Raw genomic sequence first — 20,363 nt, forward strand, 5'->3', positions numbered from 1 at the left:
GCTTACCGTGTAGGCATTTGCCATAGGTGGTAGAAGGAAGTCTTATAGGAGGCTATTGACCTGCCTTATAAAACAGTACAGTTTCTGATGGGACCCTCTAATAAGAAAATTGGCTATTAAATTCCTTCTCATTAAGGTGAGGCCATGTGAAGGGTTCTCCTCTTTGCCCCCCCACCCCCAAAGTAACTCTAGCTGTTCAGAGGATTTGGCTTGTCTTTCTGTGGCAATCTTTCTTTAAGTCTCAGTTAAAATGAGTATACTTTAACAAACTGCCATCCCACAAACTGAGTCTAGATGAGTTCTAGCTTTAAGCTTCTTGTTTGTATTTACTTTTCCACATAGGCCAGTCGCTGTTCAGTTATTACTGAGCTTATATCCCTGCTTGGCAGGATGTTATTCTTTTGACTGGTAAGCATTTTTTTGTGTGTGTATTTTTTATTAACAAAGCTATCATGTGGATGCACCATGGAAACTGTAGGAGGTGGCAAAAGAATGAACTGTCATACCTGCACTGACTCTGAGTGCTCATGACCAAAATAGTATTTTTCACATGAAAATGAGAGAGTAGTTGTGTTAACAGTTCTCTCAGTGGGTACCTATCCCATGCTCTTGGCACTCATTCAGTAAATTAAGTAATACAATGGGCTGCTCATTCTAAGTTAAAGAATGAATTACCTACATCAGCAAATACAGTAACAAGACAACTACAGGTGTCAGCTGTATGGCCCACCTCGAGCTCTGTCCGCAGTACAACAAATTGGTGTCTTGCCAGGCCACTGGATGGACATTTCAAAGCCATTGTTGAAGTAAATGGGGATTGAGCAAGGTGGTCTCAACACAGCTCTTGGGAAGCAAAGATCCTTATCTTGCCCATTTTTGTTAAAGAAAGTCCATACTTAGGTTTAAGTGGGTTTTTAATCCATCATTCTGGGGGAGATTTCACAACTGCCTTCTGTCCCTCATCTTTAAACAGGAAAAATAGACATGCTGGTGGCTGCAGCTGGCACAGGAGGTACTATCACTGGCATCTCCAGAAAGCTAAAGGAGAAGTGTCCAGGTTGCAAAGTAAGTGGCAAGCCTAAAGCATTTCTCTCTAGCAGGGTGAACGTCAAACTGCTCCACCTGGCACATCCCATTCCTTGAAAGTCTGCCCTGGGTCTCTACGGGAAGCTCTTGAGTGTTCTTAGTTAGAAGGTAGTTCCAAGCAGCAAAGAAAGGTTTTCAGACTGAAATCTGGTGTCACTCACTGGTGACCAGAGTTCACGTTTGGCTCAGCAGATGAAAACTGGCCCTCGGATCCCTTCATGGGGTGTCTGAGAAACTTCCTTCTGTGGTGTGTACTACAGTCTTCTGTTTCCTCTCTGGCTGTGCCTTCACTAGCTTGTCTCGAGCTGCTGAGGTTTTACCAAGTTAAATTTTCTCTGCACACGCCAACCTGTGTGTCTACCTGTGTGCTGTGTTAGATTTCCTCACAGAAGTTGGTATTGTGTTTCAATCGTGAATATTTTCCTACGTAGGCAGGGAGTGGTAAACAAAATAAAACTTACCTGTTTACAGTTGGCAAAAAAATGTGTTGGCTGTAACAATGTCTGACATGTGAATAAGGACAATCTTGTCTCAGGGGAACCGAGCAAAACCCATGTAGAACAAGTGGTGCCCCTCACTTAGTGTCCACAGCCTGAGGAGACAGGATGGGTTGCCAAGGGGCCAGAAGCAGCAAAGCTTTTTCCTCACAGGGGAGGTGAGTGTTGCCAGGAAGAAATGAATAGGAAACTAGGTTGCTGTTAGCTTGCCTGTGTGTGCAGCCAGTGTGACACCAACAGCTGTAATGAGGCCAGCGCTCATGAGTAAATAGCCGTGTTCTCAAAAGCAGTGTGTCATGGTAGCCAAAGTGGAAACTGCTTCTCCAGATTATAGGTGTTGATCCTGAAGGCTCCATCCTTGCTACACCAGAAGAACTGAATGAGACTGACAAGACAATGTATGAAGTGGAAGGAATCGGATATGATTTTGTCCCCACAGTGTTGGATAGATCTGTAAGTCATGCTTCTTGGTTTACTGCCATTTGCCCTCTGTTGGGATGTAGAAGTGAGGTGAAAGATGGAGGAAAAACCTGGGGAAGTATTTCTTTGAGCTGAAAGGGGAAGGCTACCAGACAGAACTGTTCCCGTTCTTTCCATCAGCAAAAGCAGTCCTTGGAAGGCTTCTGCACTGGCCATGTTTGTTTCACCACACCAGGTCGAAATGCTGTGAACAGATAACATTTTCCTAGAATATAGTACTTTTTTTGTAAAAAAAAAAAAAACAACAAAAAAACAAAAAAACAAAAAAAACCCCCCCCCAAAAAACCCCCACCCCCTCCCAACAAAACCCAACAACTAACCAATTGAAAAAAAAACAAACAACAAAGCATCAACCCCCCCAGCCAAAACTGGTATGACTATGTCCTGAGTAGAGCCTGTGTCCCTGGGAAGTGCTCCAAGAGGGGAGGAAACTGGTGCTCTCTCTGGCTGTCTCACAACTTACAGTGAGGTTTCAATAAGGAGCCTGTTGTGCTAATGTGATCGTCTTACCTTGGCAAAAAAACCCCACTTGGCATTTGGAGGATGGAAACCCAGGCACATGGCTCAGTAGGGCAGCTGTTACCTCAGAGAGCATGGGTTAAATTCACACAAGTTGTGTAGCTCCCCTAGCCCTCCTCACTTAAATAGACCCTTGTTTCTGTCTTCCTGCCCCTCCCCAGACAGTGGACCAGTGGTACAAGAGCAATGATGAGGAGTCGTTTGCTTTAGCACGCATGCTGATTCGAGAGGAAGGACTGCTGTGTGGTAAGAGCGGATGTGAATCCTTTGGGTTTCTCTGAATAGTATGTGGGAGGCTGAAGCCTTCTGCAGGTCAGGGAGACCTCCTTCCACTTCAGAAGCTGTCCTCCTCACTCTGGGCTCCTCTACTGCCTCTCCTCCTCTCTTTCATTCTTTCTCATTTCACTTACAATTTGACAGTTTTGCCTCTGATCTGCGTTTTGGCAGGTGGCAGCTCAGGCAGTGCCATGTCTGTAGCTCTGAAGGCAGCCAAAGAGCTGAAGGAAGGTCAGCGCTGTGTTGTTATCCTCCCTGACTCTATCAGGAACTACATGTAAGAACCTGCTTGTTTTCTCTCTGGGAAAAGGGTGAGGCAGTCCCTCAGACCTCCTTACAGCAGTGGCGAGTTGAATACATATTTCTTATAGCACCCAGTTACCCAAGCAAGGAATGTGTTTGGGGCACAGCTGCTGAGGTATCTAGAAGGGCTCTCACATGGATTAGAAAGAAGCCTCTGAAAGCTGAGCTCCTCCTTGTGTCTGACTTCAGTATATAACCATCACTGGTTAGCATCTTTCACAGGAAAAGACTTGCTTTTGCTGTTTTATTTATTGGGGACCATTGGTGGTATCCCATTCCTGGAAGGGTCCCTGTAAGGCTGTCTGCTCTCTCTGCCTGTGTCCACAGCAGAACACAGCACTACTGTAGCAGTAGCCAGTGTTGGGGTGAGTTTACAGGTGGAAGTGTGAGGACTTTCAGCTGTGCCAAGAAGTTTCTCACCTGCTTCATTGAAGCATATCCCATAACATGATGTTTTCAGCCACGTTTCCTGACTTCTGTTGCATCCAATGCAATACTAGACAACTAGAGACTCCAAACAGACCTTGCCTGAGTACAGGCTGGCAGTTTTCCATTCCAGGCTGTGTCTGTATGGTATTGCAAGAGACTGTAGTTGAAACTTTGTTTCCTATGGGATTCCTTTTTCTTCCTAGGAGTATTTCTTCTCAATGTTCCTGGCTGGTAATGGCAGTATGGCAAATGGCAGTATATTTTCAATTACGCTTTAGCTGGTAGTGGTAGTGAGCTATAAACAGTTGCCTCTGTGTGCTGTTAGGTTTGCTGTCAGATGTTCAGCCTGCTAATGAGCTTTTCACTTCCTGATGCTTTCCAGGTCCAAGTTCTTGAGTGACAAATGGATGATTCAGAAAGGGTTCATGAAAGATGATGACCTTGTCAAAAAACCTTGGTAAGTATGTCAGATCCATTTGGATTTTCATGAGTCTATTCAACTGACTTTATGGCAGTTGCTAATTTAAAGCTCATTTCAATTTACACTACTTCCTTTGATTTAGCTAATCTTTCATGCTATTGTGTTGGTGTATAATTGCAGCTATTAATCAAATCTGCTTAAATTACTTGATTTCCTCCTTTAAGTTGCATGTCAGCAGAAGAAAACTTGGTACTTAATGATTTTTAATTTTTTTTATGAAAAGAATTATACCTGAAATGAAAAAGTAGTATATAGAGAACCCTTCTGAGACCAGAGTTCTTGAGTGCAAAGCACTGCAAGTCTACCTAGGTGGAGGGGGAGCCTCCCTAAATTGCTACCTATAATGACTGTAAATATGGCTAGCTCTCTGGGTAGGAGCACAACATTTTCTGTGTAAGATACAAATAATGAAACTAGGGAGATTAGTACTCTCCACTATCTGTAATCCTAGAAAGTAGATTAAATGAGGAAAAGAGTTTCGGTCTTAAAGCCTTCTCATGCCTCTGTGACTTTCTGATACTGGGGAGAAAACTTGAAAGCCTTGAAGCTTTACTGACTCTGGCTGAATCCTAACTCTTCCTTGCAGACTTTTGTCATTCCTGTAGTGTTGAAGGCCACTGTACATGAACAACTGGTTCTCTTCTCTCCATAAGACTTGCACGGGTTTTGGTTTTTATTTCATCCCAGGTGGTGGAACATCAGTGTTCAGGAGCTAAGCCTCTCTGCTCCCCTGACTGTGCTTCCAACTGTTACCTGTGCAAAGACTGTTGAAATTCTCCGGGAGAAGGGATTCGACCAGGTACCAGTTGTTGATGAATCTGGGTATGTCCACATATATCGCTATTCATCCATATGTATTGCTTCTGTCACCAGCTCCCAGGGGATGTCTTTTAAATGCTTACTAGAAGTATAATACCCTTTCACTCATCTTCCTTCAGCTGTAGTAACACAGTTCAGAAATGCTAGACTTAATATGTTGTCATGCCAGGACTGTGCTGCCCTTCACATAATAAGTGTCTAATGATTATTATGGTATACTTAGTGTGTCTCTGCAGGATAATTTCACTGGTTTTTATAATAGCTGTTTAACTTAACAAAGCAAAAATACGTATTTAAAACAAACAACCCCAAATCTACCCATCTTCACCACAGCTTTCACCCACTTTCTACAGAACACTGCATTATAGTGCAATGCTGGAGTGACCCTTCCCCAGGGTGTCCCCAGCAAGCTGGTATGCCTTATTACACTGTAGGTCTCCTGTAGGACAGGCTGAATAATGAAGAGTTACTCAGTTACTCTCTGGTTACAGTGCTAACTCAAGGGATTAATTGTGGCAGGTCCTTGCAACATCCTTGCAGGGAGAAGGGGAATGAGTAAAATTGAGGCAAGCATGTCTCTGGCCCTGTTACAACTTTCAAAAGGACAGATAAGGATGTAAAACAAGTTTTGCTTTTCAAAAGCTCTCTCAGATTACAAGCTCTCCAACTCCAAGAATTAGAGATACAAAGAGCCTGATGCTCAGAAGGGCCAGGCACCCACAGCACCTGTTGACTTCTGCGTGAGAACTTCTGAGAACTGGATTCTGTCTCCTGCAGAGACACGGAATCCAAGTATATCATTAGTAATGTTGCTTTATACCATGAAGCAGTTGAAATGACTTCTCCAGGCTGGCTGAGAGTGGATGCTTTTACCTACAGGAACACCTAAGGCTTTTGTGCTGTTGTTTAGCCCTATCTTCTCTCTGTCCTTCCCCAGGGTGATTTTGGGCATGGTTACCCTGGGTAACATGCTTTCTTCACTACTTGCTGGAAAAGTTCAGCCTTCTGATGAAGTCAGCAAAGTAATCTACAAGCAATTTAAACAGGTAAGGAGGTCTATTCTACAACTCCTAGTTCTCTGGTTTAAAGGACTACTGTAGGTGTCCTAACACTACAGTGGCATCCAGTTGGGTAAGATTTACCTGGGACCATACAGAGCAGCCGTTACTGAGCACGGACATAGTCTGAACTCTGTCCTAGGTCACTCAATAGCTCCCAGGTTTGTGTTGTGGCTCTATATTGCACCGTTTGATTACTTTAACAGGCTTTCTTCTAGCATGCTTGTTCTTTCCTCCTTTCCCAAAAACTCCAGCACAAATCTGGGCAATGTAACCATCCAGAGGAAGAGACAGGAAGATGTTGAAACAGCTCTTCTAAATAATTTTTGTATCAGCTAAAAACAAGCAACCGTTTGCCTTTTGTATTAGATGCCTTGCTGAAACAGGGGGATGGCTGTTGAAAGCTGATGTTGTCAAGACGTGAATTTTTATGTTAGCCAGTTTTCACCTGTCCATCCAATGTAGCATGCCAAGATACCAGAACTTCACAGCTGTGTGGGTGCTCTTCTAAAAATATATAAGTATTGTTGTTGCTGGTTTGCTTCATTTTCAGAAAGAGGATTTTGTTTTTAATATGGAATACTTGACCTAGTTTTTACCAGGCTTTTAGCTTCAACACTGTCTCATAGCAGATGATGTGCTGTATGCCAGAAGTATGTGTAATGCTTCAGTTCAGTCTACAACCTACCAAGTCTCTGAGGTTGAGAAAGGATGCTAGTTCTTTATGGACAAATGTAAATGTGTTTTTTCCTTCCCAGACAGATAATCAAGCATCAGGTGGAAATGTGGTGCGTAACAAAACTGCGTAGTTCATGTTCTCCCTCACTCGGACACCTTAAGAGTTTCTGGGGCTGGTGGTGTGCAATCATTTCTGTAGCTACACTGCTGTTAGCTGTAGTAGCCAATTCTCTGCGCTTCTGAGGTTGTGGCTTTTTTCCATGGGCAGCTTGGAGTTTCTCATGCTTCTTCAGTAAAGAACAGCTTAACCGTTTCTTTTCTCTTTAGTTCTGAATTTTTTTCTTGGTGGAGGATGAAAGAGGCGTGACACAAGTAGTGGTATTGCTAACATGCTAACTAAAAGCATCATTCATTGGTTCTTTTCCATTTGGATTGATTGATGATATAATGGAGAAACATGGTTAAATACACATAACCTCAGAAGTATTGTGGATTTTGCTTTTTCTTACCACTTCAGTCAAGCTTACTTGGCTTGTTTACTGGTGAAATTGGGAAAACGGATCATCTGTGTCACTGAAATGACTTGGAATATCCTACAGTTAGGATGTGTACCACAGCATGTATCAATAAGAGGTCAGCTTAGCCTGTGACTACCAAGACAAAGCTATCTTTTGGCAACGCAGGAAGCTTTCTTTGATCACCACAATTATTTTGTGGCTATCTCTTAGAATGGAAAAGTAATGGTTATAGCTTTTTTTTTTTAAAGTCTCCAGTAGGATAACACTCTAGGGCTTTGAAACTCTAGTCACAGGATAATTTGCCAATCCAAACAAGTGCTGTGTGTTAGCGGGGAGGAGGGCCATTCTTGTGGAGTCAGATGTTGGTTCCAGTAGTTTGGGGTCTCTTCACCTCCTCTTCCTCAAAGGATCTTTGCATCAACTACTAACATGTGTTAGGTGTGGTGCAGACACGGCCTTAGCAGACTTCTTGTCTGCCTTTACCAGAAAACAGGGCTGGGCCATGGTCTCTGAGGCTTTCTTGTTACTATTCCTAGTGTTTAATTGTTACCCTGTTCCCTGGTGTGATTTTGGTTAGTGTCCTAAACCATTCAGCACTCTGCTAAACAATGCAAGGCCTGGTGTCCCCAGCATCTCTGGAGGACCAGAGCCTACCTCTGGGGAAGGAGAGAATTTAGCTGTAAGGCCATGAGTAGTGCCATGTCACTTGCCCTTAGAGCCAAACAAGCAGTCCTAGTCATGTGCAGTGTAGTAGTATGTGCCTAGGCTAATTGTAAAGACTTAGTAGGTTTAAAAAAAAATGCCTAAATGTGGGAAAACTCGTGGGCAAAATTTTTAGGGAGGTTGAATGAGCAGTAGTGAGACAGGTGAAAACTCTGTGGGAGTTCTGTTAAATTTCCATTAAGCATTTCAAAACATGTTTATGTCTTCACAGTTGTCTCAGTGCTGCCCATGGGCTGCTTGTCCTGGTTATCTTTAGCCTACCCAGTCCCTGAAAACAGGTCTATTGATTATACACAATCAGATGGCAAGGGGCTGTACCCCTTTGGTGAGCTTTGAACTTAGGTTCAAAAGTTAGGTTTTGCACGTACATTTGCACAAAACTGCTTGTCAGTGGTGGTGACTATAGTTGCGTCGATGTGGCAGTAAGTCCAGATTTCCCCCCACCCCTTGTCTGGCCCACAAGCTTAAGGATTGATGCTTCAGTATGCACTATAGCCTGCTGGTCCCTTAAGCACAGGCTGCTGGGAATCCTTTTGATCTCTTCTAACTCACAGTATGGAGACCAGAGCTCTGTGTTTCAGTGCAGCAAAACTGTTCATGCTGTGGCATTTATTCCTCAGCCACAAGCTGAGCTCACTGCAGGATAAAGGCTTTTTCAATCTGCAGTACAAGACTTTTCTTTGCTGTAAATTCCTTTGATCCCCTTTAATGAAAGTGTCAAATGGTGGGTGCTGCTGTTACCTGGGGAGAGTCACTTGGGTAATAGACCTATTGCTGCTGCTTAATATATGTTAAAGCATGTAGGAAGCACAGTTTTACGCATTCGTTCAAATGGTTCCAGCAGGTAATTAGCTAAGTGTTTCAGAAGGACCTGTATTCTTTCTACAGAGTCAAAACAGGGTCCTTCCTTCTCTAGTCTTAGCAAAGTTGAACTTCACTAAAAATGAATTCTTAATTCTCGGTTCCTTGATGTGCACACTAAATATAGTGTTAGCTGAGCAATCTTCACCCTTGGTTTTGTTTTGTCTGGGCTTTTCTCTTCCCCTGCTGCCTTCGCAGATAGTATTCACTTCCACAATGATTTGCGGCCTGATTCATTCACTCTTTCCCAGTCTTGCTAGAGTAAAACCACCAAGTATAATGAGTTTTATGGTAACTTCTTTTGTTAAATACACGGAACACTTGACCTTCTTCCATTATTAACGTTTTTTAGATATTCAGTACGTTCAGTATATTCATTATGTTTACAGAATCAGAATTAATACCTTCATGTAGTGCTTCGTTTTCATGTTTTGTTTTCTTGGAAATCAGAAACAAAGAAAACTGATCTTCTAAGTTGGCTTTGATTTGTTAGCGTTTTACAATACTTCAGATGGGAGCAGTGTATAAATGCTGATGTATTATTTTTAATGCTGCACGAAGTGTATGGGGATTATTGACCACTAAACATGTAAAGGACCATTTTATTTAAGTTTTGTAACTCTCTCCTCAGATTAACCTGAAAGACAACTTGGGGAAACTCTCTCATATTCTAGAAATAGACCACTTCGCTCTAGTGGTTCATGAACAAATTCAATGTGAGTATGATGTACTGCACTTTGTAAGAGGTAATCTTTGAGTGGTAACAAGAAACAAGTACAAGTGTGAGTGTGTAAGGAAGCTTTGAAGAACCCAAATCCTCTTCCTGCATATGTAACTATGTGCTACTAACACTTCATAAGACACTAGTACTTTAATACTTGAGGAATAAATGTTAAATCCATTAATAACTTCACATACTGTAATGTACCTGCTTGTGGAGCAGGTTACTGCTCAGAACCAAATGCCTGAGTCTACTTCACTGTACAGTGGCTTTGTTAGTAGCATTAAGCCAATGAATAAGCTTCTGCAGTACAACTGATCTTTGCTTCTTCCTACTTGTGTCATGCAACTTCTAGTAGTTCGATCACAGTGAGTGTCCCAGGTTAACTACACTTCAATTTTTTGCCTTTCTAAAGCAAAACCTTTATTACAGCTAAATAAAGTTTAGTAAGATCTAGATGTCAGCACTGAGATCACCATCTCAAGACAGCTTAATATTTTTTTCCTGTTTATTTTTTTTAAACTAACTTACTCCCCTTTACTTGATATTTTTCTGCCAAACTCTACTTTTCTTCATTTTTCTCAAAACTCTTTACACTGCCTTCTTTATGGACTGGAAATGACTAAATAAATCTTCAAAGCTAGGGTATGTCACTGTTATATGTGAATAATTATTTTTTCCTGTTTTATCTTCCTTATAGCAGGCAACTTGCAAAATTACAAAACACTGAGAAACTAAACTAAAACCAGAAATAAGACTCACTAGATAAATTTATCTGACAGCTAGCTGAATTATAACTGTAAATGAAAAATAGTAATCAAATTTGGGCTTGTTCCCAGATAACCTCCATAAGGATGTGCTTTTGACTCTGTGCTGACTATTTATAAACCTGGAATCTCATTGAAGCCTGCAGTGGAACAAAGATTGAGTAAATGAAAAGTCCAGGACAATCCAGCTGGCTGAAAAACTGAGCATATAAGTAGGCTAAACGTCTTAGTACAGCCAGACTTTAGGAACAGGGAACTTAGACCATGGATAAAGGGCCAGAGGTCACTTGGCCACTTGGTTCTCAGGTCAAAGGCTTATGCTCACAGTGAAAAATCCCTTGAACCTGTGCTCCCAATTCAGCAATGATTAGATGGTTAATAAGTTTTTTGGGTATAAATGGGAAAATGTTGTATTTTGATTTTTACACTAATTCTGTATTTGACAGTGGTGTAGGAAGATGGTAGTGTTGCATGTCCTTCTCTAGTGGCCCCTGGTTGAAACAGGATAATATCAGTTTGCAGCTGTTTCAAGGAGAGTCACCGAAACTAATGTATGGGGAAAATATGTTTTATAACAAGAGGATTTGATTTGAATTTTCATGTCAAGAAAAGTAAATCTGACGGACCCTTATCCTTCATTCCATAATGTTTCAGTTTCTATATCCCTGTTGTTGAGGAGCCTTTTTAAAATGAAAATCCTTGCCACTTGCTGTGCGACTGTTCGTCAAGATGCCGTTTGGGTTCCCCCTCAATGTACAAGGGTCATCAGTGATAACCAGCTCCACCAATGGGCCCTGACACGTGGAGCTGGGTTGGCTTGGCACCTGCCTTTACAAACAGTGCCATTAAAACCAAGTGGGATGATGTGGTTTTGTGCCTCCTAAAGCCAGAATCCCTTCTGTGTTTCTGTGCAGATCACACTGATGGTTCCTCCAGTAAGCGGCAAATGGTGTTTGGCATCGTTACAGCCATTGACCTGCTTAACTTTGTGACGGTGCGAGAACGGGAAAGGAAGTCCAGCTAAAGTCAAGTAGCAATGTGGAGCCTCTTCAACAACATTTTGCAATCTCCAACAAAGAATCAGGTTTATTTCTTAGGTAGAATGGTCTGTTCTTAGGGTGTTGGTTTTTTTTAAATTCTGAAAATAAGCAGTTAGCTATCCTGGTGTCAGCTATACAACCAGTGCATTTTGCTGTATTGCACAGCTTCTGGGGACTTGTTTCATAATCAGGTTACAGGATATTTCTTATCAAGACAATTTATTTTTTTACCTATATATATGTAAAAATATTGCCTAAATTAACTGGTATGTTCCTTACTTGTTATGTCTAAAGTCTGGCTTTACAAAACATTGTTTCGGATTCATAAAATGTGTTGAAATAAAGAGTTACATAAGCAGAGGCCCAAGAGAGCTCTGGAAAGTTTTGGAATTTTTTTTTGTGCAGGGGTGTTAAGTTAGGTAATACCTGTGTGGAGACGAAAATGGGACTGGGGCATGGGGAGAAGAAAGGGGGATTTCCCTTTGGTGACATCAATATAAAGCAAGAGGAAATCCTGAGAGCTGGAGTTGAGGCTTGTTTCAACCAGCTGCTCTGAGGAAAAACTGACTTGAGTGGAAGCCTGACAGTGAAGTGACAAACGTGAACGAGTGGCTTTGTTCTACGTGGTGCGCTGGCTTTCACTGCAAAGACAGACCTTTCTTTTCTTCCAATTTTACCCTGTTAAGTAAGCACAAGTGAAAAGATTAAAAGGCAAGATCAAGCTTCTTGCCTGAAGGTTTTTGAAAATCACACTGTTTCATCTAGTACCTTCCCCTTACCTCCCCACCCTCTTATTTATCTTAAAGTGCTTCTTCTTATGCCTGTTTTAGAAGAGCCAAAGGTAATCTGTCAAGAGCTGTAAACTCTTTCAAGTCCTGCTCAAGTGCTCCTACACTGTGTAGCACCTTATTCTAGGACAGAAACACTACTACTAATTGAATTCACTGTAGCCAAGCTTGGAAGTAACTGGCAAACATGGTGTGGACTGGTAATGTCAAGAGTACACAAGAGTAACATGCAGTAGGTCTGTGCAGCTACAACTTTTCACCACTTCCGTAACTCTGGCTTCAGTAATGTTTGACTTGCGTAGCCATGGCACAGTTTGGCACTAGCAGTCCTGTCCGTACGCTGCTATGCTCAGGCTACTGATTGCTATTAGTGGTAATGATAAGTGAAATCACACTGTGGTTACAGGAGAAAAGTAGCTGGTTTTCTTCTTCATAAAGACTGCTCTAATCCTCTTCTGACTGGTCTTTTGCCAAGAATAAAGTTTTTGATCAGCAAGAGTGGCACTTTTCTTAGTTTGTGTCTCTTTGCACTGAAGTAGAAGAATACTATTTAGGCTGGGGTTATTGCTGGTAGGATAGCAAAGTTTTGGGGTTTGTTTTTTCTTTAAAAAAAAAAAAAGCTGAAAGAAGTTGTGAGTCAGCTAAGAGAAAACAAAGGGGTTATTTAAAAATCACAGTTACGACCTCCTGTATATAGATTTATTTCTACCTTGCTGGCCTCCCTATGGCAGTGGAATTTGCTGCACATTTTGCAAGGGTGTGCCCAGAGGAGAGAGGTGGTGGAAGCCGCCCTGTCCCGTGTCAGTGCTGAGCAAAGAACATCAAACAGAGCCCTTGCAGTTGTGCCTTGGGTGATGCTGGCCTGAGAAGGGAGGCAAGAGCTCAAAGCCAAAGAAGTGACACCAGTGATAGTGTCTGCCTGCCGGCAGTGTGACAGCCTGGTTTGTTTTCTGACTGCTTCTCTCTCACCTTAAATTTGTGAATGTTAAGTACTTTGTTGTAATAATAAAAACCCCAGCTTGGGTGCTCTGACTAGTGGAAAGCTGAACTAGTGTGAGTATCAGATGTTTGTACCTGTGCATTAAAGACATTGTTTTCAAATCTGGATTAGCTTTTCTAGGCTGAACAGCTCTGTCTTACCTCTGTTGCTGCTTGGCAGAGCCTAATAATTCATCTTTCAAACTATTTTTTAGATACTTCCCAAGGACTCATAAATAACTTAGCACAGTTAAGGGCATGGTCTTTGATCTTAGCACTTTTAACATCCTTTATGTTTCTCAGTATAGAGAGTCTGTGAATGGTCAGTTGTATCCCTTGAGACATTAGTATTTCAGCCAAGTTTCTAAACTCCTTTCTCAATTATTTCAAATACTGCTGTCAGATATATTTTCAGATCTATTCTTAATTTACAGGGAAGGCTGAGGGACTTATTTCTTTGATTATTTGTATTTTTACTGTATCCATTGATTCCCATGCTGTTAAAAGAACCTGTGTACTTCACTAGATGCTACTAACTGAAGGATTTGTTGCAATCGTAGCTGCCACTGCTGCTAAATTTTGGCATTACTGTTGCGCTTGAAAATTTACTTCACTTGCTTTTATCTGATTTTTCCCATTTTCCATCTGACCTTTGGTGTCAGTTGGGAGGTGTGTGCTTAAGTGTTTGGGGTTTTTTTTCGTTTTATTTTTGTGCCTGTAAAAGTTCCATGTTCCAACCTAACTGAATTCAGCAAAAAATAGGAGGGTAGAAGGAGATTCCCAAAGCTGCTTTCAGAACAGCAGTACAAGAGAGAAGTTAGAGTTGGGGCAGCAGCAGATTAATGGGTAGCTTCACTTGTGACACAGAGAAAAGTGTAAAGATTTTAATTTGCTTTTTTAGTTTACCATTCATAAATTAATCTGTAGCATCATGAAATCAGGTGGTATTGCTGACTAAGAAAGAAGGAGTGGTTAGGGTCTGAAGCAATCCAAGTAAGCCAAAATATCCAAGACATCCACCTGTGCCGCTCTGCCTATGTGGTTTGGTAAGAGCAGGAGGTGTCTCCTCTTCTACGCTGGCACAAGGAGGAAACAGTGGCCACCAGCCACTCTTATTCACAGCGGCAACCCTGTTTGACCAGAGGAATTGGGGAAATAAATGGAGTTGCTGAATGACTGCAAAACTTTCCAGAGCTCTTCCCTATAGTAGGGATGAAGGCAGCAAAGAGAAGGGGACAGAGTATCCTGCGAAGTTGAAGTTTCTCTGATGCAAAAGCTTATGAGCATGATGCTTTTTTGTGTGTGTGGGAATGTTGTTACTAGCCTGGTCCTGCTGAGTAGTGGTAAGGCTGGATTAATGCTTTACTCATCTGTTTCAAATACTATGAGAACCAAGAAAGATATTGCAGTTTGTTTGTTAGGTCTTTAACCTGAAGTTCAAGTCCAGAGCTTGAACAGAACTGTATTTTTTTCTGAAGTGGGTGTCTGCATCTTCTGTTTACCTGTGCTGATTATGCAATTGCTACTCAACCTGAAAACTATTTTGCACATGGATGTTTGTATCGACAATTTATGCTGTATTTGTTTGTCACTGTAAGAGAATATCAGTCCTTTTGGTCTAATGTGAGCTCAGCAAAAATACTTTCATTTTCTAACCTGAAGAAAATTATCCAGTAAAATCTGTATTAATATTTTGCAAGCAGTTACCAGGCAATGACTTAAGGATCATTGTGAAGTCATTGTATCCAATATTACTTCCCGCTTCTTCCACAAGCTGTGGCTGACTCCAGAAGTTTGTCTAACTGAGGTTCCTCTAAGCAGCCAGGCCGGTCTCATTTGCCCACCAAGCTTGTCGCTAAATGGTTTTTGAAAACGTCTGCCTGCAGTTAAGAATTTCACACAACATGCTCACTGTCAGGAGTTGCCTACCATTGCCACTGTCATCCAAACAGCCTTTCTTACTGCATAGCGTCAACATGCTACCATCACAAAGGAAGGACTTCTTATGCTTTAAGGAGCCCAGAAAAATCAATACTGTGCGCTGTATTTATTGCACAAATGTTCACAAATGTACAATATAAAGAGTTCAATAAAAGCTGTTTAATTGCAGAATGACTCTGGGTTTTTTTAATGGCAGTTCAAGTTGAAAGCATATTGGGCAGTAGACTGTAAGAAATTTCTGTCGGCTGCAGAGGACCTCTTGCTTTCAGTGTGTGGACTGCAATGCTCTGCAGTTCTTTTCTTCTGTCTCCAGAGAGCTGCTGATGTGGCAGGACTGTCGGTGAGCCCCCATGGTCTGCTTCTCACGGCTGGCTTTACTACAATCCTGCTGTTTCTGTACAGGGTAGGAAAGGAAAGATGTAGAGCTAGGGCTCCAATGCCACTGGTGAAGTTCCTAGAGCAACGGGTGCCTGCGTGGTCAATTGGATAGATATTTCTGAATAAATGCAAGGGGTATGGGCCAGCCTTTGTGGCTGTGGAAGGCAATGTCTTTTGGGAATTATGGTGAAGCTGTAATGTTAAAAGGTGCGTGAATTCAAGTGAAGCGTGTGGGTGGTGTTCTGTGGCTAAGGAGCAGCTGGGAGAAACCGAAGGGACTGGCTGTGTTAGTTCAGAGCTATTTATTTGTGCTGCCACTCAGCATCTTGGTCGATTGTGCAAGTTAAACCAGGGTGAAGGTGGTTTATATCTGCTAGGCAAGTGAGCAAACCCCTCATCCCTTGGGTTTTTGGTCCCCATTTCCTTACGTGGTCAGTCCTTGCTCAACCCCATCCAAATAGCTTGAGACCCTGTCAGCCAATCTCACTGGGACGTTGTTCCATCTCGCAGAGACACGGGGGAAGGCTGGTGGGTGGAGAAGTGCGGGGGGGTCCTCTGCCTGCCTCGGGTGCCAGGGCCAGTCCTGCCGACGTGCGGCATGAACTTGCTGACTCACTCGCCTGCATGCCGGGTTTTCTTTTATGGGACTCACACAGAGTGCTCTGTCCTCAGCGTTATCTTCTCACTCCTGATCCAGCGTGCTCTCCAGCAGCATGGGGTGACTCACACAACAAATGATACACTAAACTTTCTTTACCTTACACATCCTTTTCATGTGATCAGCTGAAATGCTGTCGTTGCCAGCAGCGATTGCAGATCACTGCCTTAACTTTACCGTTTGGCACTCTACTCGGAGGCAAAAAGGATCCTGATCTTGCAGTCTGACAAGCAGAAGGCTGACGTCGCTCCCAGGCTCACCCGTGCAAGGAAAAGAGTATTTCAGCAGAAAGGCCAAAGGCTAACAGAGCAGCAGGCAGCAGACGGGATCAAGTTCCACCTGCCAGCAGGCTAAAGGCATGCCTACCCCAGCCACAGCCCCTGCTCTGTGCTGCTGCTCCTGCCACTGGTCACAAACAGGGAGCTGGACCAGTTAAATAACACCCTAGCAAGGTAGATGGGGGCAGTTTTAGCCAGTGCAGCCATTGAAGAGAAACATCCAGGGCTCCTTGGCATGCCCCAAGGGTGTCCCGTTAGCAGCAGCCCCCAGGTTGGAGTGTTGTGCGCAGGGAACTACACACACCCCACTTTTGCAGGAGGCAAGACCTTTCCCGACTGCTGAGGCACTGCCTCATGGCACTGCTAGGACTGAGCTGGCCCTGGGTGCAGAGGTGCCCCTCCTTACGGGTCGCCGATGCAGGGAAAATTACTGAGTACAATCTGCTGTACTGCCTCTGGAGATAAACGGAGGACTTCAGTCTGGAAAACTACTGTACAGAAGCAATAAATTCCCTTTGGGAAAAAAAAATAAGCACCACCAATCCACACTTGAGTTGCTGATGGAAGTGCCACTACCTTTTGCCACTGTAAAGGCAGACGTGTTTGAGCTTTGCTCATGAAATATTCCTGAAGGTGTTCTTCACCAATACGGGCTTATCGGAAGAGGAGCTGTGGAGAGGGAAGCGGCTGCGCGCAGGCGTGCGGAGGCTCGGCCCCTGGCAGGGCACAAGGAGCCCGGCTCACACCAGGCTGCTGGTCCCGCTTGCTGCGGGGTTAAATGTGTACAGCAGGGATGCTCTGTGTGCGTGTGGGTCCCACAGAGCCCGGGGCCTCTCCCTCAGTCCCTGCCTAAGCTGTGCTGCAGTCGTGCCCGTGCCCAGCCTTGCACCCAGCCACCTGCGCTGCCATCTCCCCTGCCGGCGCCCCAGCTTGTCCTCAATGCTGCCCTAGCTCTGTACAGTGAACTGCGTTGCAAACCATATCCAGTTGAAATGCAGCTTCCCCCCCCCCCCGCCCCACATTACCTCGTAAGTGCAATCAGTTTTCTGGTTTGTTTTTCTAGGTATCCATAATGGAGAGGGCAATGTATGAGAGGGATGGCTGGAAGGAGGATGGGAGAGAGGACTGCAGGCAAGGGTTGCTCAGCTGGGTACCCCTGCTGCATCAAACAGTGGCTCCTGCAAAGCAGGACCATCCCCGTGCCTTCCCCAAGGTCGGGAGGAACGATGCAGGAGAGCCACGCGCTGTGGCTATGTCCAACCACTGCTTCGTTCGGTGCCAAACGCCGAGAGTCACCCGGCGGCTGGAGGACGGTGAGCAAGGGGGGAGCCTGCAGGACCTGACCTGTGGTGTGGCAGTAAGAAGAACAGCCAATTCATCTGCCACCACTGCCTTAGTCTTAAGAAAAAGCTTACCCCCAGTTAGGGGAAAAGCTAAGTGCTGTTTACCCTGCAGGTCGCACTACTCTTTTGGTAGCTAAAAATATGCCATAGCTTCTTCAAACAAATACACCTTCTTTCACACCTGCCAACTCTCAGGCTTTGGAAAGTCGCTGGCCCTTCTAGTGGTAACCAGCTGGATTTGTATGCCCAAACAAAGAGAGCAAGCGGCCTGCATGCACCAACCACCCCTATATTCCCCGCATAGTGTGGTATGTAACACTTCGCGTCCATGGGGAAACAGGAGTGAAGGCAATGTACTGATTCACAGTGAGACTGCTGCCTTTTGGACCCATCAGGGTACGGGAATGTGCTGATCAGCCCCACGGGACAAGCACAGCGGGTCTGACCTGCGAAGGGTGGGAAACCCAGCGTGTTTGGAGCTGCTCAGGCCTTGGGTTCCTTCCAGCGTCCTGCTAAGAAAAACCAGCAGGTCTGCTCTTCCCCTGCCTGTCTCTGGAGCATAGCTCTCCCTACAGCCGACCAGCAGTAGATGTACCATCAAAGGAGGCACATCAGATGCATTGAAAACATCTGTGGGTTGTACAAACATGCTGAGCTCTCCTGAAACAGGTGGGTGGGAATGGCTTCTTCAATGCAGTTAACAAAAATGTAACTTTTCTAACCCATTTCTGCCTTGGACTGTGACAAGCTTGGGCTAGTGCACCCGACACCGAGTACCTCGCGCTGTCATACCTGTCCCTCATCCCTGACGAGGTGAGGGAGGCTAGTCAAAAAACACGGCGCTGCTCAGCAGTGTCAGTGGGGTCTAGCCACAGGCAATTAAATTCTTCATCTGGTTTTGGTAAGACTTAAATCATGGGGAGGAGGGCTTAATAAAATCCATATTTTGGACAGATGGCACATGTCATGTTTCAGCTGGAACAGTTTTACACTAAAATAAGGCTTTTACATCAAGTGTGCTGAACAGGTGAAAAATATATTTAACAGCAAGTCACATCCTCCTTTTTTCCCAGTTTACCCATGTAATTCAGATAGTGGGTATTATAATCAATATTCCAACTCACAGTCCCATTCAGCTTGACCAGCAGTGCTTTTGACCCCATGTCCTCAGAGCCAAATGGCTTTCTCTGATGGCCAAAGATAAGACAAGGGCCAAGGAAAGCCTGTTCTGCCCTGAATTATCTTCTGGGCCTTCCCAGAACATTGCTAATTCTTCTTCTCCTGATACCCTATCAAGCCCTACCATGGAGCTTCAACTGCTTTGATGAAGCCATTTTGATTATTAAATTATATGGGAGGGGGGGGAAAAATGTGGATTTCTTCCAGCTTGGTGTAGCAGAATCAGGAACATTTTAAAACCGCACTGTCTCCTCTAGGAGAAAAAATCACAGGGGGTGGGGAGTGGATCTGCGGTCACAAAAGATCTCTCCTTCCAAGCGCCCAGAAGTAAAGCCTGAGTGCTGCACCCCTTCTGACCCCACCGAGATGAGTACTATGAAATTACCTCTGCAAAGAGTCTTTTTGATGATGCTTTAAAAGCAGAGGCCCTTTCCCGTTACATCTTCGTGTGAGAGCCAGGAGCCGTCCCGGTGCTCTCAGCCGCCTCCATCCCTCCCTGCGCCTCCCTCTCTTTTTATGGCCGGCTGGCCAGTTCTCTCCGGTTGTTGCTTCCCAGCCTGAGGACGCTGCTGTGTAGTCAGCGGGATCCTGCAAGGTAAAAGCCACAAGGTAACCGCTCAGATAAAAGGACAGGGTGGTGCACGCCTGCTGTGGAATAAACAGCTGCGCGACGTCCTCTCGTGTGTTTTTTCAACTTGGTAATGCTTAAGCACAAGCACCACAGAACGGCAAGGTAAGATTAGGTTTCCAAGATTAGGTATCCAAGATTAGGTATCCAAGGGCCAGGATTTTATTAGGTGCACAGGCTGTGAAGTGCCTGGTGTGTCTGCGTGGAGTGGAAGCACGACGAGGGTGCCGGTGCAGACCCCAGCCAGCCCCCCGCGGACCAGCTCCTCCTCTGCCCTTCACCCAGGCACAGGCAAAGCAGGAAAACCCACGTCAAAACGCTCGCCGTCCTCACCTGCCGGGGGCAAAACCAGCTGCCTGCGCGCCCGTGCGGCTGATGATGCCAGAGTCAGACCGCGTAGCAGTTCTGGGGATGGTGGTGGTGGGCAAATTACTTGAGTTTTTGATCAAATTTAGCTAACAGCTTTTACCTTGCCCAAAAAAAGGGCATGGGGAAATTTTTTCGAAGTCCCCAAATTTGTCATTTAGATCTTTTCTGAAGAAAATGTTTCATTAAAAAAAAAATTTGTTAAACCCGGTATTTTATTTCAAAATTATCTTCTGTCTCTCCAAATGCCCATCCATATCTCTGTTTCATTTTAGGCTGAAAAGGTCTCCATTTCTTGCAGTTTGGTCACTGAAGGGAAGAATCTTATTTTTTACTGTGTCTTCACTTCAAGCAGTCATTGCTTCAGGAGGTAGCCAGGAAGGGGTGGCTGGGTTATTCTGTAACTGCAATGCCCAGAAAACACAATTCTTGCTGGGTTTAGGGTTATTTGCAGCCCCTTTACGAGAGACCTGCATGCTCTGCGTCACATCAGATAGCACACAAGATTTTTCTACAATGGATTACCTCTGGCAATGTTTTCCAGAGAGTTCATTTGTTGCAAAAAGACCA

General features: G+C 44.2%; 1 protein-coding gene across 7 annotated transcripts in view; it reads left to right on the plus strand.

The window, feature by feature from the left end:
- The window catches only part of LOC104312119 (cystathionine beta-synthase-like protein), a 30,191-nt gene extending 15,057 nt beyond the window's left edge, over positions 1-15,134 (plus strand). For 4 of the 7 annotated variants that reach the window (XM_069785035.1, XM_069785038.1, XM_069785036.1 and 1 more), the window contains exons 9-18: positions 974-1,065; positions 1,911-2,036; positions 2,744-2,828; positions 3,030-3,135; positions 3,973-4,047; positions 4,759-4,893; positions 5,828-5,936; positions 6,707-6,736; positions 9,360-9,444; positions 11,131-15,134. In XM_069785035.1, coding sequence (XP_069641136.1) covers positions 974-1,065; positions 1,911-2,036; positions 2,744-2,828; positions 3,030-3,135; positions 3,973-4,047; positions 4,759-4,893; positions 5,828-5,936; positions 6,707-6,736; positions 9,360-9,444; positions 11,131-11,240 — 953 coding nt within the window. In that variant the 3' untranslated portion in view covers positions 11,241-15,134. Of the gene's footprint in view, positions 1-973; positions 1,066-1,910; positions 2,037-2,743; positions 2,829-3,029; positions 3,136-3,972; positions 4,048-4,758; positions 4,894-5,827; positions 5,937-6,706; positions 6,737-9,359; positions 9,445-11,130 lie in introns of those variants that run through there. The other 3 variants (XR_011325002.1, XM_069785039.1, XR_011325003.1) reach the window with 3 other exon arrangements.
- Positions 15,135-20,363: the final 5,229 nt, after the last annotated feature.

Source organism: Haliaeetus albicilla, chromosome 6, assembly GCF_947461875.1.
Source record: "Haliaeetus albicilla chromosome 6, bHalAlb1.1, whole genome shotgun sequence".
Lineage (NCBI taxonomy): Eukaryota > Metazoa > Chordata > Aves > Accipitriformes > Accipitridae > Haliaeetus > Haliaeetus albicilla.